At 37.3% G+C, this 24214-nt stretch overlaps 1 protein-coding gene across 1 annotated transcript; it reads left to right on the forward strand.

Moving 5' to 3' along the window:
• Window positions 1-15107: 15107 nt before the first annotated feature.
• Window positions 15108-16308, forward strand: LOC118660382 (prothymosin alpha-like). Its single transcript, XM_036317710.1, has one exon. The coding sequence runs from the start codon at window positions 15289-15291 to the stop codon at window positions 15619-15621; it is 333 nt and encodes a 110-aa protein (XP_036173603.1). The 5' UTR covers window positions 15108-15288; the 3' UTR covers window positions 15622-16308.
• Window positions 16309-24214: the final 7906 nt, after the last annotated feature.

Genomic DNA, 24214 nt, shown 5'->3' on the forward strand with positions numbered 1-24214 from the left:
GTCAAATTTAAGACTCACCTAGCAATATTAGAAAGATAACCAATTGGCATAAACTTGCCTTTCATTACTATTAAAGGACACTGGCTTAAAATTAACATTTTAAACAAGACCATTAAGATGTCAAATATCCCGATTTCATCAACAATGCAATTACATTTTAAAAATATTTCATATTACATTGTAATTCAAGAATCCCATTTAAAAATATATTTTTATTGATTTCATAGAGAAAGGGAGAGAGAGGAAGAGAGAGAGAGAAACATGCATGATGAGAGAAAATCATTGATCCACTGCCTCCTGCACGCCCCCTACTGTGGATCTAGCCTGCAACCCGGGCATGTTCCCTGACCAGGAATCCAACCCAGAGCTCCTGGTTCATGATGCCCAAACACTGAGCCACTGGGCAAGAATCCCATTTTTTTATTAACAGTTAAGAATCAAGCTAACCTACAATATTGTGCTTCTTAATGGACTTATTTGTCTATTCTCTTCAGATATGCTTTAGATAGAAGATAAATCATGAGAACCTAATTGTGGTACTACAACATTGATATTAGGTCTCTCGCTGTTACATTCAAATATCCTTTGGGAAAAAATTACTTTAGTAGTAATTCATTTAATCATTAAGTATATTTAATTAAAGTATCTATCTAATAGGCATTAACCCAGATTTTAAAAAGCAACAGTTTTTGTTTAAAAAATATGAACAGTTTCTGAAATATCTAATATATCTGCTAGCAGATGTCACAACACAATAAAACTTGCAAAAAAGACTTTACTCAGTGATGGAGTATAGCAATTGGAAGAGAAACTCCTGATAGGCACTGAATTATCATTTTTATCCTCAGGTTAGTTATTAAAGTTTGGAAAATAGATCTCTTTGAACATGTATCCACTCACCTTAACTAAGGGTTGTCTTTGTTCCCTTAACTAAGTTTTACATGCTATATCTACTATTTCAACTCTCACAAAATAAGCCAATATGTGTAAGTTCTTTAAGTTGCAATTTAATTTTCTTCTCAAAACTAAATGTTGCCCTGGTAGGTGTGGCTTAGTTTGGATGGAGCATCATCCCATGCACCAAAAAATTGCAGGTTCCATCCCCAGTCAGGGCATGGACAGGAGGCAACCAGTCGATGTTTCCTCTCTCACATCGATGTTTCTCTCCTTTCCTCTTTCTCTAAAATCAATAAACATATCCTCAGGTAAGCATTAAAATTAAAAAAAAAAAAAACACCAAATGGAGGCTTTTCCAAGTTCAGAGTTATTCTGAATGTTGACTCAAGATTCTTCTTATAAAGGATGACAATCCCACTGAGTAAAATTTGAATAGAGGAAGAATGTGATCAAAAGGACATGAAACTCTATATTAAATCCTGTGTTTACAACCAAAAGACATATGATGACAGACCCTAATATTAACAAAATTCATTATAACATTTAAAATAGAGCTTTCCTTCACATTAAGGCTATGTTAATTTTTATTTTTCACACTAAGTTTATGTAGGGCTTTATCTAAATATTACACATCATTTCTGCAAAACCATAGGTCATGTTTTTTCTATTCTAATAGCCCACGGCCCATGCTTAATTTTCTCTGCTTATATTTACAGAAAAGTTCAAACCAACATATTCTAAAGATGTAGAAAAGCAATCAATAGAGTTCGATAAAATTTTTTAACTAATTCAGATGATAAATTACTATAAATGGTAGCTTTAAAAGTAAAAATCAAATGGCATAATGTTATTTAAGAGCTCTAACTATGAGCTTTCTGGGTTTAAAAAAAGGCAATCATTTTGAATGATAAAGATGTTCACATTTTTCACTGTCCAAACTTAGATATGATAGTGTTTTTTTATTGTTGTTATTTATAGTTTGAATATCCCCTTTCAAAGGAAAAGATGGAATTATATCACAGATATTGACATATTTCACTGATGTTAATGTTATAAAATTTTTCAAGAACAAAAGTTAGTAAAGAATTAAGTTTAAATATGAATATTATACTCCATCCAATATTTACTGAACAATTATAATAAGAATGAAGTAGGTAAATGTTACATAGAATATTTATAATATTAAATGTTCATATTCTTATTATAGCTGACTAAAATGAAATAACAATTAAAATAATTCCTTAAATGGATGAATAATAAAAAAACAGCTATTTGTAGTTTTATACATGGCTGTATTTATTTAATATTATACTTTGGAGTAAATATTAAAAAACAAAAATTTAATTAAAATTGTGATAGGCTAGATTGAATATACTTCTCTGACCCTTCACTGGAATAATACCTATTCATCATTTTACCTCCACTTCAATCTATTTTTCTTATTGTTACACACTGAGTACACTGCTTTTACCATTTAATACTGTACTGCAATTGACTATAATAAGCCCAGGAAAGTGTTGTCTCTCCCACATGGATTCTATGCTCTATGTTGGCAGGGGTTGTATAGATTTAGCCCATCATTTTAATCCTGGCATTCTTTGGTGTTTAATACACATTTTTTAAATGAATCAATAAGTAGTTAATGTGTTTTTGAACCTGGCTAAACCATCTGTAGAATAGCTTTCTATGAAATAAATGAATTTGTATATAACATTTTCTTAAAAATTATCTTTTAAAAAAGAGAATGTGCTAGGTATTTAATCGTTTCACTATTATAAATACAAAACATTTGCATATAATGTGATTTCAAGAATTTTATTTAAAATATATGTACTTACTGTTATAAAATTGCCTAACTGATGAACACTATCTATTACAAACACTCTTAGACTTCATACTTACTACTAAAATATATAACAATATTTTTCTCAAGTACTTGACATATTGTTGGTAATCCACTATTGTAACTATTCAATATAAAGGGTAATGGTTACTACTACACACTATACACTTCTTTTTTTAAAAAAATTGCCAATTAAGCTGTTGAGTCCACAGAATTGAGTAATAAGTAAAAACACTACTATAACATATTACTCAGAACTTTATTTCAATTCCATTTACATCATGTTAGTTTTCCTCTCTAATATTAATATGCAAGTTACTTTAAATTCTCAAAAAATGATTTAGTAATCAAGAATATTTACCATATAAAAGGAAAATTATTTCATTACTTATTCTCATCACTATAATTTCTCAACATTTAAAAAATACTATAGAAAACAAATTTTTTGTCTCTCATTATCAGTATTTTCTAAAATAATGTAAGTATAAAATACATTATAGTTTACCACAAAAACATTCACTTTATGGTTTATAACAACAATTATAGTCTATTTACAATATGACTTATGATTGAAGTAAATATATTATCTAAAAAGTAAACACCAATGTAACTTTTCCTTCCTAGAAGAATAATTGGGGTAAAATGACTATTTAAAATCATAGAGCAAACATCCTATACAAACACCAGATCAAAACCTAAAGCATAATACTTATTTAGATTACTATAACATCAACATGTTAAATAAAATATTAAATGTTGTTCAATATTGAAATTAATGTTTATTTTAATCTTTGTTGAGAGTATTACAGATGTCTCCCTTTTTCCCCCCCATTACCCCCTTCCACCCTGTTCCCACCCCACCCCAGGCCTTCACATCCCTATTGTCTGTGTCCATAGGTAATGCATATATGCATATAAGATCTTTGATTAATCTCCTTCTCCCACCCCCCTTACACTGTCCTCTAAAGAAATGTTTACTATGTATTAAAACCCTTCACTCTAATTACTTTTTTTGAATTAGTCAACAGACAATTCAAATTCTGCATAAGCACAATCAGGATAAATTGTGTAATTCAAATGAACATTCTACTGTAATTTTACCTATAACTGGAAATACTGTACCTTTAAATATATACAGGTACAGACAATTTTTTAAAAATGATCTACTTTAAAGATATTTACATGGAATTTTATACAATTGAAAAATCATAGGTACTGGAGTGTTAAGACAGGAAACTTCACATTTGGTGAAATATTTTGAACATTCTCTTGAGAGAATGAAAAATTTATATTGCTTAAGAAAAATATTTCAAAGCTATATTTTTATAATTATGAATTAAATTATATTATATAATTTATTTTTCATTATTTATTATTTATTTTTCATTATTTATAACATATAAACAGTTAACCTTAAATTAGAGGCTAATATCTCTAATATTGCTAAATTACAGAGATGAATTTAACTTTCTCAACCACTCTCAAATTGAAATTTTATTGGTTTCACATAAGATACTGGCAGATCTAGAATACTCTTCAAGTAAGTGTAGTAGAAAATAATTTATTCTAGAAAATAAACTTCAATAAATATTAATTAAGTCAATTGGCATATTGTCTAGATTGTTTAAAGGCCCTGAGTATGGCACAATAGTTAATTGGTAAGAACAATTCTTTAACTTAAATGTGAAAGTTGTAACACAGATGAGCTATAGCACAGTTGGTTCAATTAAGGCAAATAGTTTGTATTTCCCACAATATTAAACAGTTTCATAAAATAAAGCTCACAGCTGAATCATTGATAAGGTCACTTTAAATTAAATAACAAAATATTGGTTTTAAATTAAAGAGCCAAAATAATGGCAAAATTCCTGCTTAAAAAGCTAATCACATATTTTGAAGGCCCACCATAACTTGAAAGATAGAAACTTTAACGTAATTTCTTGGTATGGTGGGGGGGAAAAAAGATTCCAATTAAACTTGAACACCTCCATGTAATAAAGATCAAGAGATGTTTTAAAGACTGCTCATCTTTATGTCACTGCCTGTAATCTAATGGTGTAATAAATATAATATTAAATAAAAACAATAGGACATTAATTAGCAGAGTTTATACCAAGAGGTTAATGCAAAAAAAATAGAGCATAATTTACACATGTTCTAAAATTTTTAATCTATGAAAAGTCTGTTTTTAATTTATACAGTATAGAATATGTTAGTTGAAATGTTTTTGTAGAGTTTGAAAAAATGTAAAAGAAATGTTTGAAAATATAAAAGCACTTGGCTCTTGCATTTCCACTATCTGTAAGAGAAATACTAAAAGTATCTAGAAAATTTAAAACATGTTTTTCCACCATTACAACTGGTCATACAACACTATGTCCTTTTTTCTATATAATTAAGCTTTTGTTCAGCCATGACAAAACTGGAAACTGATTACTTGAAAATGAGCTGCATGCTCTTTGTCCTGGTTGGTCACCTTTGACCCTTAATTTGATGATCCTGCATATCAACCCATCCTATTTTTAGAAAAATAATGTCAAAGTTCTATTTCTAAAATAGCACTTTTTACTGAGATATTAAATGTATTATAGAATTCTTTTGCAGGTAATTTCTATAATGGTTTCATAGCAGTGTTCAATTCAGTAATATTGTAAGTAGTGACAGCCTGGTGTTTGTCCTGCTTCAAACAATAGAAAATTTCCCCAAAGTACTAAGTCAAGACAACTATAATGTCAAAAAATTGCAAATATCAAATTCATACTCAACCTTACCGTGTGTATCAACTAATATTTTGCTTTTTGTAAGAACTCATTAGTTGCTTAAGTTGGTTTCCAAATCTTGTCTTCCCTTGCAAGTAGCAGCTTTCAAAGAGAAAATCTCTAGCATCGACCTCATTGATTAAACTGACAGTCTTCAAAATCAATGTTATACAGTCAGGGATATTTCTCTATCACAATTTCTAATTGAATTCAATTCAGTTAGGTAAAAAGAATGCATTAAAAAGTATATATGAAATATATGTGTATATTTCTTACAGTGATGATGTTACTTGAACCTCTACAATTTCTGTATGGTTTTCAGTCAGATTTAGCAGTGACCAATATGGCTGTCTTGGTTCAGCACTATGGTCAGCGACATCATAGAGTCACTGTCAGATAAAGCCAAGTCTGTATATTGTGGTCAAGTTTCTCAAATCAATGTGATTCTATATTTCATATATTCCTAGATTTGTTCATATAAATAAATCTTAATTTTTAATGTAAAAAATTGTCACTGTTTTGCTTGGCAAGCTAGAAATTCTTCTTTACCTTGTGGTTCATTGAAAACAATACGTATTTGTAAAGAAAATGTCACTTTAGAAGGCAAGAAAATCAGATACAGGTTCTAAAGCATTTAAAGATAAAAACTTTGGGCACTTATGGGCTATACTATTTTAAAAGAAAATAAGATTCTTCTAAAAATTACCAAATAAAAAATTCTTTAACTGACAAAAAATTTCTAATGTTCCTTTTATACTCAACAGTTTTAATTACTTCTAAACGGATTCATCTTTGAATGTCCACTTTCTTTTTTTAATCTACTCAACTCTAGATTAAATGTTTAAAGATCATTTACAGTCCCCAAATTTGGAAGTTATAAATAACATTTCAATTATTTTAAAGAGACATCAGTGCTATACCTGACAGCTGTTATGCATATTTTATTTAATAACTTATTTTCCCCCTTAATCATGCTTTGTTAATTATGATAGCAGTATTTCAAATACAAAAAATAAATATGATCAGGTACCAAACATTATCAAATATCAGACAGGTAAGATCTGTTTAATCTTCTTTTCTTCAGAATAAATGGGTAAAAAAACACAAACCCTTAAATCCACTAAATTTACTAAAATTCTGGTGGTTTTTTTAAGAATTTACATGTGCAACATACTTTAAAATAAGTCATTCTGGACTAACTTTAAGCATTCCCATATTAAAATTCAATCTCCTTCACTTACAAAGAAGTACAGTTGACAGTACCTTCCCCATAACACAGAATTATTTAAGTGCTGATTAATTTCACAATAAATTTTTCATTGTTTCTGAAAGAAGTTTGGCATAGACATATTATAAGACACTACAATTTGACAAGGATTAATGAGAATTGATCTTTGAATCATTTGGTTCCAGATCTATTAAAAATACCTATAAATAGTTCTAATAATTAATATGTATTACAAATTTATTCAGATCCTTAAATTCTTGACATTTGATTATCAAGCAATGATTAGTTGATCCTATTTGTAAAATGGCAAAGTCAAATGAAGCAATTTTTTCTTCGTAGTATCTTCACCTCACCTCCAAGTACTAGAAAGAGGCCTGTGTCAGTTTAATTTCTAAAGCTCTTTAGGAAATTTAGACATGCTGGATTGTTCTTTTTCATACATTCCGAGATAAAGAATTTGGGAAGCAAGAATTGTCCCCCAAATGGACGAGAGTCTAATAATTAATCTAAATGAAATACTGATTATTACAATTCTGTTAATTTATGACTACTCTACCAAATCTGCGCAAAACCAAAGCCAAAGAAACCCCCAACATGGCATAAATCTTATAACAATCAAATTTGCATTTTCAAAATTACAGTAACTGGCATAAATTCCAAAAATCCGATTTTAAAGTTTTCCCAAAATCTTTTATAAAATCCAATTGTGAGGTTTTATAAATTATTCTTGAACTTAAACATCTGACTTACGAACAGATGCATTTTAAAAAAGCGTTTTTGCATTACCACCTAGCTAACTATAAATGGGCACAAAAATGACACGAGAATTTTTTCATCAGGGCGAAGACGCTTTCAATCCTACTTTGCCAACAATGTTGTAAATTTTCTAGTACTAGCATGTGTAATTGTAAGTTGCACAGTATTTGTGACCAAGAAATAAAAATAAACACGAGCATAATTTATTTTCCCCTTGTATTAACAATTGGATAAAAACCCTCACTGGATAATTTAGTTTTGTGAACAGTAACAATACCTAGTAACCTGAAAAAAAACAACAACAAAAAAACACCTATGGATGAAAACAAATTCAGAGAAAGAACAGAAAGGACCTAAAGGAAACACAGGAGCCTAAGATTTGTCTGTTACATGAAACAATTCAAAATGGCGGACTTACTATTACTTACATTTAAGCAATTTCCGCAATGAGGACATTAAATACATACTGCAAGGTATTACTTGAGAGCACTTAATATTTACCAACGTGCAATTAAAAAAAAAAAAAGTTTTTGGAGTACAAATCCTCGTCATGCACCCGCATCCACTGTTGCAGTCAGTAGTTAATGCTCTTGCAAAGGCATCGCTGCTTCTTTGGTGGCTTCCTTTTTCAAAAGCAACCTAAATCCAAGTACGTTTTCCTTCGTTCTCCGCAAATCCTTAATTTTAATTCATTTATGTGCATCACCGACTCCGCAGCAAAAAGGATCCCCGACGCCTGCCGGCTACAAAGCAGCTCGGCTCGCGGAATGCGGGCAGGACAGGTGCGGACGCCCCCTGGCGACGCGGGCCCGCGGGTGCGAGCAGCGCGCACGGGCCGCGCGACCCCGCCGCCGGGACCCCGGCCCGCCTCACCATCGCCCCGCTCGCCGGCTGCGCTGCCCGGCCCGGCCCACTCGCTCGCAGCCCGCCGGCCGCCGCGCAGACCGTGCCTCGCCCGCACCAGGCGCTGACTCAGCGGCGCGGAGCGGGGTGAGAAAGGTGTGAACCCGGAAGTACATCGACCGCCCGCATCTCGGCGACAACTCGCGGGCAATAAATCAGGGCCAGCGAAGGGCGGACCGGGTCCAGCGTCCGCACGGCCACTAGCCGCGAGACCTGTCCCCTCCGTACCTGGCCCTCGCCCCCCGCTCCGGGGCGCGCCCCTTCCTTTCTGCCTGCTCCTCGGCACCGAGCACCCCTCGACGTTGCTCACGTGCCAGGCCGGGCCGCGAGCCGCGTCGCTCCGGCGCGCACACCCGGCCGCCCTCGCGCTCGCACGGCCGCTGGGCGCGCTGCTTACCTCCAGGGCCTCATGGTCGCCCGCTAGCCCGGGTGTGAGCGGGGAACGGGGTGTGAGGACGCGTGTGGCGCTCAGTCCGGGGGGACGGGACGGAGGAAGGGGCCTGCAGTGTGACCCTTCCAGAGGGAGCGCGGCCGCCGGAGTCCGGAGTGCGCGCGGCGGAGCCGGGAGGGTCAGCACATTGTGAGCCGCGAGGGGACGCGGCGCGGAGGGCGGGCGGCGTTCGGCTGCCGCACGCGGAACCCGCGGTCGCCGCCGCTCCACCGCCGCAGCCCGACGGGTGGCGGGGCGTGGGGAGGAGGGGGCCGGGCCGGCTGGGGGCCGCGGGGAGCGGCGGCGACACCCGGCAGCTCGACTCGCGCCCTGCGTCAGGCGGCGACACGCGCACACCTGCCCGCCGCCGCTGCCGGCTGCGTCATTGGCTGCCCGCGCCGAGCGCGCGAGATTGAACTTTCCATTCATTCTGAGGCCGGGCGGGCGGGCGCGCGCGCGGCGGTGGCCGAGCTCTCCCCGCGGGCTCTCCGGGACGCGCGCTGCCGGCCTCCGACCCCGGAGGCGCGTGCTCGCGCGGGACGTGGGCGCGCACGGCCGCCGCCGCCGCCCGCTGATCTCGCGGAGGCCGCTAGTGTGGGAGCCTGTCCTCCGGCCGTGCCGCGCGCTGCGCGCTCCTGGAGGAACCCGGGCCGGCGGTCCCTGGGTGCGCCTTGCGGGAAGCGGGAGCGACACTGTGAGAAGGTACCGGGTCATGTTCTCCTTCACTAATAAACGCTCTGGGGGTACCAAGAGGTAGTAAACTCCGAGCATCGTAGGTAGTATCAGAAGTTTGGAGAACCTACTATCAGGTGTGTTCTACATTGTACTTTCCTAAACAATAAACTACTCACCCTCAAACGGAAGACATTCTCTCTCGAACTGCCACAAGACCTGTGGACAAAAAATACTGTGATATAGGTATACCTAACCCCGTTATTTTGGTATAGCTTCCTTAAATGTCACTGCCTTCTCTCCTGAGTACTTGCTACCTACTGATTTCGCAGTTCATTCTTGTCCCTCAAAGTTTCTCTTTATACCCGCATATATTGCTCAATATATGCAGACATTGATCACAAGAAATGAACCAGTAGTCCTGGCCAACCACTGTGGACCAAACATAGACTTGTAATCTATGACCTGGTCTGTTCAAACATGGACTGTTTGTTGGAACTGATTAAAGGAATTAAATATTTCAGGAAATGAAAACCCAGGCATATTCAATATATATGTATGTATGTATATTTCTCTAATATGTATGTATATGCTATATATATGGCATAAGTTACAAGTGGAAACCTTTGAATATGACTAATATAAGGCCAGTTAGCCTGATAATTGATGATTAAAAGGCAAATTTCTAAATCATTGCTGAATAATGATGACCATATTCTTCCTTTGAATGCCTGGATTACGTTAGGAAAGCAGGTCATCTGTTAGAGATAACCATGGTCTAGAAAAAACATAGGAGTGAGATGAGTACAGCCAGACTGATCAGAAGCAAAATCCCTTTGTGACCCCATAAGAACTTGCGAGATTGGCTACCTTTGATGGATTCCCTAGATGGCTGTCCAACTTTCTATTGAGCCTGTGTACAATGTGACTGACTTTAAGATTCAAAGTTTTTCCTTAAATTCCTCATTGAGTAGTACAGAAAATTCTTTTACATACAATTCTTAGTTATAACCATTGTATCAATTGCAATTGATTTGTTTACAGTGCTACATACTTTACATTATGATTCCACCTATATATAATTTAGTGGGAAAGGATGCAGACATTGATCACAAGAAATGAAAAACAGCAATTCATTATATATCACCATCTGAAATATGATATGCTTTAACTTAAAAGCATTGTAGTAATTTTTTATTTATGAGTGGAGCTTATAAGTGATGCACTTACAGAATGAACTTTGTGGGTTTTTTTTCCAATAACTATGTCTTTCAGGTGTTTTATAAAACTTTTGATATATTAATGTAATACTGTTTAAAGTCCTGAGAAGAATTATAAACAGAAAATAAAAATCGCCAAAACCGGTTTGGCTCAGTGGATAGAGCGTCAGCCTGCGGACTGAAAGGTCCCAGGTTCGATTCCGGTCAAGGGCATGTACCTGGGTTGCGGGCACATCCCCAGTAGGAGATGTGCAGGAGGCGGCTGATCGATGTTTCTCTCTCATCGATGTTTCTAACTCTCTATCTCTCTCCCTTCCTCTCTGTAAAAAATCAATAAAATATATTAAAAAAAAATAAAATAAAAATCAAAACAGATTAAAACATAACCTAGAGTTGGTAACCCAAATAATCAAGAGGTCATTTTTTTTCTTTTTTATTTCAAACTAATAATCCTCATGGCACCATGCTGCTGTCACAAAAATGAAAAATGGGACATTATAAAAATGGGACTTATTGTATTATTTTATGTCAGGTGCTGGGCAAGGGAGATAATGAACTCTGATAGACTAAGCACTTAGTAAATAATATATTAGCATAATTAGAAGTAGGTTGAAAAGCCTCAAGAGAAAATTAAAGGCATATGAATTTATCATTTGTATATGGCTCTCGGTAATTTTTCTAAAAATGTATCTTTCTACCTGGGACCATGGTGGTAGCTTGCTTTACTCTTAAAACTATATCTAACAATTACTCCCTAAAAGAGCAGGGTCTATCTTATTCTTCTCAGGGTCTCTAGTGCCTACAACAATGCTGGGTACACAGTGGGTGGGAAAGAAATTTAGCTTTTTAATTAGTACATGCACCCTGATTACATTTTCAAGCAAATAATTAACAAAATATTTGGAAAATATATAATGCAGTGTATTATATCTCACTTTCACCCATATTTTTATGACCAAAGTACATGAAAGTAAATCCCAGACATCACAGCATTTTACTTATGAGTTACAAATATTGAGTGTTATAATATTGAAAAACTAGGTATTTATATATTACATTTATTCTCCTGCTCTAAAACCATTTTTAAAACATAGTGTAAGAATAAGGAAGTAATAGTGTTTGTTTTCGAAAGCTCATCCTAATGACCATCTTGATCATCTTTAAAGACCCTATTTCCAAAGAAGGTCACATCCTCAGGTACTGGGGGTTAGGACATCAATATCCTTGGGAGATTCAACTCATAACCTATCAGTTAAAATTAGATGATTTTGCTTCTTTGCAGAAAAATGAACTGACTGCAGAGAACTGACTAGATCCACAGAGTTGGCCCCCTACCCCCATTTATTATAGTTAAAAAAAAACAACAACCCTCCAGTCACAAATGCTTGTTTTTGACTACTGTGTGCTTATTGAAATTGAAAGTATAAAGCAAGCCCTATCATCCAAATTAAGGTATCTATTGAACTCTCCCTCACATATAGAAGAGAAAATTGAAAAGTGGACAGAAAGTTTTTCATTAAAATTATGACAAACCTGTGTTGCCTATCAAACTTAAAAATCCTGAAGTCTGACAACATGTTCTGTTGGAAGGTTGTGGATACACTGCTACTTTCATGTACTGCTTTAGGATACAAAAGTGGCACAAAGTTTAGAGAGGGCAATTTGGTGAAATATTAAAATTGTAAATAGTCCATCCAACATGGCTTGGGGGTCAGCCTATGAACCAGGAGGTCATGGTTAAATTCCCAGTCAGGGCATATGTAGGCTTGATCCCCAAGGGGGAGGGGACATGCAGGAGGCAGCCAATCAGTGATTCTCTCTCATCACTGATGTTTCTATTTCCCCTTCTCTGAAATCAATAAAAATAATATATTTAAAAAGTTATAAATATACTCTATGGCCCAGTAATCCCACTATTGGGATAATATGCTACAGATATAAGTACACACATAGCTAATTATGTGTGTTCCTGGACTGAACTTTTAAAAACAATTTTTAAATTTTCCTTTCACCATATATTTGACCCCCTAACCCTTTACTGCTCCCCCACTTCCCCTCCCTCTGGTAACCACTGTACTGTTTTCTGTGTCTATGAGTTGTTGTTCATTTGTTTTTCTTGTTAGTTCATTTGTTGCTTTTAGTTTTATATCCCACATATAAGTGAAACCATGTGGTTCTAATTTTTTATTTTTCAATTATAGTTGACATACAACATTATATTAGCTTCAGGTGTACAACCCAATGATTAGACATTTATATAACTAACAACGTGACCACCCCGATTAAACTAGTGCCCATTTGACACCATACCTAGTTACCACAATATGATTGACTAAATTCCCTATGTTACACTTTACGTCCCCATGACCATTTTGTAACTACCAATTTGTACTTCTTAATCCCATTACCCCTCTTACCCATACCTTTCAACCCTCTCCCATCTAGCAACTATAAAAATGTTCTCTGTATAAGTCTGTTTCTATTCTGCTTGTTCATTTATTTTGTTTTCAAATTCCACATATAAATCATAAGGCATTTGTCTTTTTCTGTCTGACTTATTTCACTTAGCACAATCCTTTCTAGGTCCATTCATGTCGTTGTAGATGGCAAGATATCCTTTTGATGGCTGAGTCATATTCCATGTACTAGTATATATGCACCACTTCTTTATCCATTCATCTATTGATGTACACTTAGGTTGCTTCCATAGTTTGGCTGTTGTTAATAATGCTACGTCAGGCATTTTTTCATGGCCACTTTCTTGACCTTCCATTTTCATCCAGACCAACTCACTGTGTCTCTGATGAGAACTAATCTGGTAAATAAAATCTTTGTGCCCATGTAATTACACGTTAGTATTTCTTTATGTGGCTTCTTACACTTTTTCCTGTCTTTGCTTTCTAACCAGGATTTTTGGGGAAGAATTTCCAGGACAGGCAAATTGTTCTGAGTCACAGGGTTGGGGAAAGGGAGTGGTATTTAGGAAGCATAGATGGATAACACTTTCCTAATCTTTAAATCATGCCCATCTTCTTCACCTAAAATTATTACTGATTCACCGGCAACCAAATAAAAAGGTTAAAGTTGGCATACAAATAAAATAAATTCAGAAATTTCTATCTTTGACCGTTTTTCTTTTTTCAAAAAAATATATTTTATTGATTTTTTACAGAGAGGAAGGGAGAGGGATAGTTAGAAACATCGATGAGAGAGAAACATCAATCAGCTGTCTCCTGCACATTCCCTACTGGGGATGTGCCCACAACCCAGGTACATGCCCTTGACCGGACTCGAACCTGGGACCTTTCAGTCCGCAGGCCGACGCTCTATCCACTGAGCCAAAGCGGTCAGGGCGACAGTTTTTCTTTCAATAATGTTACTTAGACCTTTTTCTAAATATAATAATAAAAGTGTAATATGCTAATTAGACCGGACAGCCAAATGACCTTCCAGATGACCTCTTGGACAAAGCTGGGGCTGCGAGGGCCGAGCCCCTTGCATGAATTTCGTGCATCAGTCCTCTAGTAAATTATAAGAGGTACTGACGTATTATAGTTCAAGGTTCTATTGTCTGATCATTGTTTTATGTGGAAAAGAAATGTCTGAAGTCATCTGCTTTTAGTATTGTCAGAAACATATGTGAGACAGTGTATTTTAAGCAATTAAAAATGATTTAAACCTGAAAACCCCCTCAGGGTTGTAGGTGGTGATAAGCATGAAGATGTCTCTGCTAACTTTTAGAGCCTATTTTTATTTTTTTAAAAATATATTTTATTGATTTTTTACAGAGAGGAAGGGAGAGGGATAGAGAGTTAGAAACATCGATGAGAGAAACATCGATTCAGCTGCCTCCTGCATACTCCCCACTGGGGATGTGCCCACAACCAAGGTACATGCCCTTGACCAGAATCGAACCTGGGACCTTTCAGTCCACAGGCCGACGCTCTATCCACTAAGCAAAACCGGTTAGGGCTAGAGCCTATTTTTAGATACTAGATTCTATTCCAACAAAAATTCACAAAGGGCCCTAGCCAGTTTGGCTCAGTGGATAGAGCATCAACCTACAAACTGAAAGGTCTCAGGTTCAATTCTGGTCAAGGGCACATGCCTGAGTTGCAGGTTCAATCCCCAGTGGGGGTCATGCAGGAGGCAGCCATCAATGATTCTCTCGTATCCCTATGTTTCTATCTCTCTCTTCCCTCTCCCTTCCTCTTTGAAATCCATAAAAATGTATTTTAAAAAAAATTCACAAAGGGTTCAATCACTGTCCATGAAACTAGATCTATTGAAAAAAGAAAGACATTGGCCCTTGGGGGACGTCCTGTGCACTAAAGGGTCACTGGTTTGATTCCTGGTCTGGGCACATGCTTTCAAAAAAAAAAACAATTTAAATGCCCCCACTGGCTGCTCTGAAAAGCCATCTTTGCATTGTTCCTGTGGCTCCCTCTCCGCTCGCTGCAACCACCTCCGCCGCGCGCCTCCTCCACCGCCGCGGACTCCGGCAGCTTCTTCGCCAGAGTCCTCCAACTCTCGCTTTTTAAAAAAAAATCCGCTGCATAGGATCACCGGCGTGCCCCACCATGTCAGACACGGCCGTGGACACCAGCTCCGAGATCACCACCAAGGACTTAAAGGAGAAGAAGGAAGTTGTGGAGGAGGCAGAGAATGGAAGAGATGCACCTGCGAATGGGAACGCTAATGAGGAAAATGGGGAGCAGGAGGCTGACAATGAGGTAGATGAAGAAGAGGAAGAAGGAGGGGAGGAGGAGGAGGAGGAAGAGGAAGGTGATGGTGAGGAAGAGGATGGAGATGAAGATGAGGAGGCTGAGGCAGCTACAGGCAAACGGGCAGCTGAAGATGATGAGGATGATGATGTTGACACCAAGAAGCAGAAGACCGTTGAGGATGACTAGACAGCAAAAAAAGGAAAAGTTAAAGGCCTCCGTGACCTATTCACCCTCCACTTCCCGTCTCAGAATCTAAACGTGGTCACCTTCGAGTAGAGACTCCCGCCCACCTGCCTACCCACCCACCTCAGGCAGCGCCACCTGCAGATGACACGCACTCTCCACCACCCAACCAAAACCACAACGTGAATTTGCAACAGGGGAGGAAAAAAGAACCAAAACTTCCAAGGCCCTGCTCTGCTTTTTTTCTTAAAAGTACTTTAAAAAGGAAAATTTGTTTGTATTTTTTATTTACGTTTTATATTTTTGTACATATTGTTAGGGGTCAGCCATTTTTAATGATCTTGGGATGACCAAACCAGCCTTCGGAGCATTCTCTGTCCTACTTCTGACTTTACTTGTGGTGTGACCATGTTCATTATAATCTCAAAGGAGAAAAAAAACCTTGTAAAAAAAGCAAAAACAACAACAAAAAAACAATCTTATTCCGAGCATTCCAGTAACTTTTTGTGTATGTACTTAGCTGTACTATAAGTAGTTGGTTTGTATGAGATGGTTAAAAAGGCCAAAGATAAAAAGGTTTCTTTTTTTTCCCTTTTTTTGTCTATGAAATTGCTGTTTATTTTTTTTGGCCTGTTCGATGTATGTGTGAAACAATGTTGTCCACAATAAACAGGAATTTTATTTTGCTGAGTTGTTCTAACAAAAAAAAAAAAACAATTTAAAAAATCGTTTTAAAAAGAAGGAAAAGGGAGGATGCCTTATAAGTTTGTAGATTAACAAATTAGCTTTCCTTGTTATTTAGCTTTAAAATAGATAATATTAAACACTTGATTAACAAAAATCACTATAGTCCTAGCTTACTTGGTTAGAGTGTCATCCCAATACTCCAAGGTTGCGGATTCGATCCCAGTCAGGGCACCTACCAGAATCAAACAATGAATGCATAAATAAGTGGGATACAAATTGATGTTTCTCTCTCTCCAAAAAAAAAAATAACTTCTTTAAAAATTTAAAGAGTTGATTGGTGAAGAATTCCCAACTGATGATTTCTCCACAATCATTTCCTCTATTAGTCTTACCTTAGTAACTGAAATTATTTTGCTTTCAGCCACACAGATCAGCTCATGGAAAGATAGTGTTAAAATACAAATGGTACTTGATTTTTAAGATAGGTATGAACAATTTAGTTCAAATTATGGGACAGAATTTAAATATTGTGATACCGTCTTAATTTCCATGACACCAGGCCCCAGTGCCAATCCTCTGTGATTCCAAATTGGGGATTTTAGAAAAACAGAGCCAGGGACATCACAGCTGCTTCCTGGTATATTGTCAACATCATAATAAAGCATGTATGAGATTTTCCCAAAGCTAGAAGGCTATTGTGACTGCTTCTTTTGCAGCCATGTATCTGAGAGTTCTATTGGACGTGTGTAACAGTCGAGTGGCAATGGTGGTGATATATTGGTGGCAGTAGCAGCCACCATGAAACAGGATCAATCACCTTCAGATAAAGCTCTTAAAATGGTATACAGAGAAGAGTAAGACTACCCTGCCCTCACAGATTGTATAATTTAGTAGATAAATGAGACAGGAACAACTTATTTCAATAATAGAAATTAGTTACAACAGCGGACATTTATCAAGTGCTTACTCTGTTCCAGGCACTGTGTTACAAAGTTGATCCCTACCACAGAATCATGATGTAGGTACTAATATAATTCTTAATTTATAAGTGGATAAACTCAGACTTGGGTGAGAGGTGGGTGTTAAATGGTTTGCCCTTGGACACACAGAAAGTAGGTTCTTAAGCTAGCATTTAAACTCCGGAAAAATAATATGTGAAGTATTACGAACACAAAACCCAGTGGATCAGATGAGAAGAGAGACTTAACTGGGAAGAACAATACCTTGTCTTAAACATGATAAGCGTGTGTTGCTGTGTGTGTGTGTAACCATAATGAATTTATCATGAGTTTGGAGGAGGGAGTGGCAGGGGTCACATTTTGTGATTTGAGTCAGTGTTTTTCTCTGTTATTCTCCTGCCCTGAAGGGAGACATAATGGAGAGGCTTTCGCAGCCAAACTTCATGACCAAGGGGAGCCAAATCTGACATGTAAGAGGAGTGCCAAGAATTTAGGTCCTAGAAATTATGGTGAATTCAGGCATAGATAGCTCTGCATGTAATTAGCCAGAGCTAATTAGTTAACAGCAGACTTCCAGCCAGCCTAAGCTCTGAAAACCTAATGTTAAAAGTAGCTGAAACAGAGCTAAAATAAGGCTTTAGATGTTGAAACTCTTCCCAAAGTAGACCATACAAATTGAAGCAGCAAATATAACTTTGAAGAGGGTGAGAATACTAGAAGTGGAAGATTACTGTTCTTTTTGAGGAGAGCAAAGAAAACCAAAGCTTAAGGGGCCATTGATAAAAGTTAAGATTTACTCCAAAAGGAATGTAACTGGTACCTAAAAAGATACATATCTTTTATATATCTTTTTTTTTTTACTTTATAAAATGAGTATCTAACTAATTTATACTTTTACATTCATAAATAGTTGTATCTTTAGGTTTAAATATTTACTTCTGAAACATACAGAGCTAAGTTCTTCTGGAGCTGAAAGGATTGTCATAAATGGATTCCAGCTAGGAGACTGCTTCTGAGTCCTGATGGGACAGGCCCACGCTATTTTATATGGTGAACTATAAGAAATATCTGGTGCATGGTATGTGGAAGGATGCAGGGAGTGACACTGGTTAGTAATCTACCCAACGTGAAGCCCAAGGCAGGTTACAAAATTTCCTTTTGCTTAGAGTCCCAGAGCCCTTGAAGAAAGCTTTGGGGACTGACAGGTAGGCCCCTGTGATATTGACATTAGGACAAAGAGGGGAGATGAAATCCAGCCAACCTCTGTGGAGGAAGGAGGTGGGGATTAATGCATCAGGAAGGAAAGCAATTCACCCCGTAGCAAGAGAGAGATTCTAGTTGATCACCAGAAAAAAGGATATTATTTCAGTCCATTTTTTTTTCTGTTGTTCAGATTCAGTGACTATTACTTATCTGTTTTCCAGTTCACTGCTTCTATCCTGTCATCTCCACTCTACAATTTAGCACATCCAGTGATTTTTATTTTTATTTTTGGTTATTGTAGTTTTCAGTTTTCTATTTTCCATTTGGTTCTTCCTTAATTTCTGTTTATTTGCTGAGATTTTTATGTATTTCCTTCAGGGGAATTCATAATTGCTTGTTGAAGCATTTTTTATGATGGCTACTTGAAAATCCTTGTCAGATAAGTCCATCTGATTCATCTTGGTGTTGGTGTCATTTCATTGCCTTTTTTCATTCAAGTTGTGATTTTCCCGGCTCTTAGTGTGACAGGTGATTTTGTTGTATCCTGGACAATTGGGCTGCTGTGTTAGGAAATTCTGGGGTCTGTTTAAATCTTCTATTTTAGCAACAGTCACCCTGTTTATGTTTAGCATGCAGGTCCTGATCTACTTGTAGGCCATGGTTCCAATGACAATTTTTTTTTATCTTTAAATTCTTTATTAGTTAAGGAATTACAAATGTGTCCTCATCCCCCCCCCCATTAACCCCCATCCTTCCCCCTCCCCCATGCTCTCATCCCCCTGTTGTCCATGTCCATTGGTTTGGCTTATATGCATGCATACAAGTCCTTTGGTTGATCTCTTCCCCTTACCCCCACCCTCCAATGACAATTTAATTTTCAGTCTTTGCAGTACTGTTTTGGTCTACTTTGTTCTTCTAGAGCCACTAGGGCTCCCACTGATCCCTGATGTTGAAACCTGTGCGGTCGAAAGGCATTTTCCTAGACCAAGCATTTGTGCCTCTGTGTTGGAAAAGGAAGTCTGCTGACAAGGATGGAGAGTAGTTCCTCAGGGCCACTTGTCAGAGGAGCTTCTGCTCTGTTCCTCTTGCCAGTGCCCTTGGTCTGCCTGGAGTTTTTGGTAGGATTTCTATTTGATCCAGAGGGAAAAGAGCCCGCCTGGTACATCTTCTGCCACTAGGTTTGGGTTTGGGAGACATGGGATCTAGGATGCCTTCTGTTGCTGGGTAGGAAGGATCATAAGATACCCGGCCACTGTGTCATTCCTCTGGTCTTGGATCCCTGGCCAATCTGCCTTTCCCTTTTCAGAGCCCTCCTATGGTTGCCTCTTTCACTATTTCCAGGGTTTATAGTTGTGCTTACCTAGCAGGAACAAGGAGAGACAAATCTATGCATCTTGCCTAGACCAGAAGCCCACTAGAAAGGACATTTTTAAAGACAGGATTATCATTTAAATACTCTCTTGCCAATCGTTGAGTGGGACTTGGAACATTCATTGAACAGATATTATTGAACTTACTATGTGCCAAGAAGTGGCCTGGAGATAGGGAAATGAACAAGATAGATTTGGTGCCTGCCCTCAAAAAGGGGACTTTTAGAGGCACGAGGAATCGTTTAGTAGTGTTATATTGTAGGCCGAAAGGGGATAAAAAGAGAACAGTGTATCACCTTTCTGTCTTTCATTGTGCGGTCAGCACAACAAAGATCAGGAACACATTGTGGCTGGAGATGCAAAGAAATGTGCCAACACAGGACAATAGTGAAAGCAGTAACCCAGAAAGCATTACCAAGGAACAGAACCCTAGAATGTTTACCAAAGAAGAGCATGAGCCACATGAGCTAGCTAAGGGAACGGACTTGGGAGTCCCAGTCCTGACAGTGGGTAGAGGCTCAAGCCAATTCTCCTCTCCTCCCAGGACCACATTGGACATACATATAGGGGATGTATAATTATCCCAAGGGTTGTTTGGACAATAACAGGATACATAAACATGACAACTGAAGCTGTGTTTCACATAACCAATAAGAATCAGGATTGGGACTAAAATATTATCTGTGATTTTGATTTATAGGACTAATTTATCTACAACACACTTTGCTACAGTGATGCTGAACCTGCAAAACAAACTTGAGGCAGCCATAAAGTAAGCAGTGACCTCAGAGTGGTGTAAGATGCTCAAATTCTTTAGACTTTGGTTTCTGCAGGGTTTCCCAAGGACTTGGAACACAGGCACCGCTACTTGGCTCAACAGGCAACTTGGAAGAGGTTTGAATAAAAATTAGTGCATTGTGGGAAAATTGTCTGGTTCAAGTTATAATATCTGTGTATATGCATGAGGGCATCTATGATATAATCACCATCTCATAGAAATACACAGGAGGTTGTTTCAAAGGTTTATGGCTGATGCCTATCATCTACTGAACTGGAATAGTTTCCATGCTAATTGGGAAAATCAGAGCACTTCTATAAATGCAAGAGCACTTCTAGCATCCTCAAATATTTTAACATTTCTGAAGTGATCAATTCAATAAGAAGTTCTAGAGTCTAGGGATTTAATCTAGACCCTCTTTCCTCCAATATCTTTCCAATTTGATATTTAGATTATATTTAATATAATTTTCATTGCATTTCAATAAAATCTGTACCCTTCCTCAGTCTATGTACTTGTTCTAGTATATTTGTCTCCATTTGGAAAAATTTTTGTCTCTACTACTTCTTTAATTATAACTGTCCATTTTTTCTACAAAGGACTTATTTACATATAGCCATTCCACATTTAAATTGTCAATGTATTAAAATTTTATTTACTACAATATTAAGAATTAATTTTAAAAAACGTTTTAATCTTAAAAATTACTGAAACGAAACAATCTTATTGAAAAAATACAACACAACAGAGCACATAATATAACAAGCCAAATTTTCTGAGTTAAAGAGTTCAATATATGCTTTTTCAAAGCATCAGCAAAGCTTTCCCCTACTTTAGGTCCTTTGTAGTGTTGTTGGAAATAAGTCAAGGTAATAACTTGCCCGCTATACTCCCGTTTTGAAGATACAAGGCTGAAAGCATCAAGAGGCAGCAAGAAGAGCAAAGACCAAGTGTCCTGGAGCCCATTCTCCCAGTGCAGATGGTCAGCTGTAGTAGACCGCGTGGCCACTAGCTATCACTTAAAAATTCACTATTTTGACTCCTTAATCAGGGTGAGAGAGCTCTGGATGCTAAGAGAAAGGGGATTCTATATGAAGAACCAAATTTGCAGCAGAGGAACAAAAATGATTGGATGGAGAAAAAGATAAGTTGACCCTTTCAAACAGAGAAGAAGGAAGGAAGAGAAGGGAAGGGAAGGGAAGGGAATTTTAAAAATAAAATAAAATGATTAACAAACTATGGGATGTCACAGTAACCTGATTTTTCACAAAATCATGTGATTCACTTTTAAAAAATAAGTCAACACCCAAGGACAGCCTACTGAATATGGCAGGTAAGTATTTTTTTCATAATTTGACATAACTGGACAGTGGTGAGGATTTTTTAATATAAAACCCTAACACTGTGGCTACCTATAGCAACAGGGTTGGTACCCAACCACTCCCATCACTAGGCATGGAGAGGACTGAATATGGAATAAAAAGCATTAAAATTAAACCTCCAGTTCATATTCTAAGGTAAGGATTCAGATGGTCCCAAAATGAGTAAGAAAAGGCATTAAGACAATTCCACTGCACTATTTTTTTCTTTTTGACAATAAACACCCACATGGGACCTGTACAAAAATGCTGGAACAAAAACAGAATGGAATAAAGAATGTACATTATAGATGAAGAGCACACCTTGGAAAAACAAAAATTTACATAATTGTTTTGATTCTCAAGGAGATTAAAGAAAAAATGAACTCCATAATACAAGAAAAGACAATGTCAAATAACCCTAACTCTTTCTCTAAGCTTCCATAAATCTTTACTGAAACAAATAAACAAAGCACTTTAAGAATTTTTTCCTCATCTTCAAAAGATAAAGAAAAATAAATGATCTAATTATGTAGGAAATAATAGTGATACACAATGAGCCCATTTAAACAAACTAAGCTCAAATAACTGGTAATTATGGTTAGAGAGCAAAATATAAATCTTATAATTATTGAAAGAGAATCTTAGTGTATAATAATTTAACTATAGGATAAAATTCTCAGAGCATGCAAACAAAAATTTGAAGTTGAGGAAAATGAAAAGCAATATTAGTGCCTTATTTTACTTCTCTGTCATAGGGTATGCGCAGTAGACATGTTAATTTTGTGATGAGGTTTTACGGTGTTTTTATTTTTAAATAAGAATAAAGACATTGCCGAAACCGGTTTGGCTCAGTGGATAGAGCATCGGCTTGCGGACTGAAGGGTCCCGGGTTCAATTCCAGTCAAGGGCATGTGCCTTGGTTGCGGGCACATCCCCAGTGGGAGATGTGCAGGAGGCAGCTGATTGATGTTTCTCTCTCATCGATGTTTCTGACTATCTCTCTCCCTTCCTCTCTGTGGAAAATCAATAAAATATATTTAAAAAAAAAAAGAATAAAGACATTTGCATTTTCTTAAAACTAAGTTCTGATGGTGCAAGAAATGGGCTGTTTAATTAGCCTCATTATAGAACCTCAGCTATGGAAGAGATCTCTGAGGCTACCTATGAAAGTATCCAATGATCTAACATATTCTATTGTTTTATTTCAGACTCTGATCAAAATGATGCCATTCAGGTGAGCCAAATGTGTACGTTCCACCCTCAACACCAGACAGCTTAATAATGGTTTATTAAACAACTAATTACACTTGCATTACTCTCAGTGAGAGGCTCAGTGGACACACCTTTGGGATGCTCTTTGCTCTTGGTGCATCTTTGTTTTGCTATTCAAAAGCAGCCTAAGAAGGATTTTTGTGTTGGGGTGAGGGGGAAGGAGAAAACTTTTGTATTTTATGCAGCCTGTCAGTGCATGGATTTTTTTTTAAATATATTTAAATATATTTCATTGATTTCTTACAGAGAGGAAGGGAGAGGGACAGAGTCAGAAACATTGATGAGAGAGAAGCATCGATCAGCTGCCTCCTGCAGACCCCACACTGGGGATGTGCCCGCAACCAAGGCACATGCCCTTGACTGGAATCGAACCCGGGACTCTTCAGTCCCCAGGCTGACGCTCCATCCAGTGAGCCAAACCGGCCAGGGCAGTGCATGGATTTTTATTTGTTTTGTTGAATATACTTTAAAAGAGGAGCACTAGGGAATTTAATGATTCTGTGACATATAAATAAAAAGAGACATTAAAGAAGGTGTTGAGTAGGTAGCAAGAAAGTACATAGGAGGGTGCAAGGGGAGGACCACAACGTGAAGAACATCTTGTTTTCATGACCTGAAGAAAATTCCAAATACCTAGATGCAAAGTCTAGGTATTTGGTTCTTGAGATAATCCTTACATGTAGAATTTTTGTCCTGGTCCTGATTTGGCAAAGTGCCAGTTCGTGGACCTCTAGGGCTTGTAAAATGGTCACTTAAAATGAGATTTTTATTCTTGTTATAAGACGTTGTCATAATTAAGTTTATTCTATTATTTTCTAAATATATTATTTTATATATTTCAATCAACCATTATATATCTTTTCTGATTCGTTTTGTCATAGATGATAACCTTAAAAATACAGAAACTGACATCAGAGCCATTGGCAGGATTACAGTTCAGAAGTGCTGACATCTAGTGGCTGTTGC

Source organism: Myotis myotis, unplaced genomic scaffold, assembly GCF_014108235.1.
Source record: "Myotis myotis isolate mMyoMyo1 unplaced genomic scaffold, mMyoMyo1.p scaffold_m19_p_7, whole genome shotgun sequence".
In the NCBI taxonomy this organism is placed as follows: Eukaryota; Metazoa; Chordata; class Mammalia; order Chiroptera; family Vespertilionidae; genus Myotis; species Myotis myotis.

Coding starts and splice junctions, on each gene's coding strand:
- LOC118660382 (XM_036317710.1), top strand. CDS start 15,289: ATGTCAGACACGGCCGTGGACACCAGCTCCGAGATCACCACCAAGGAC.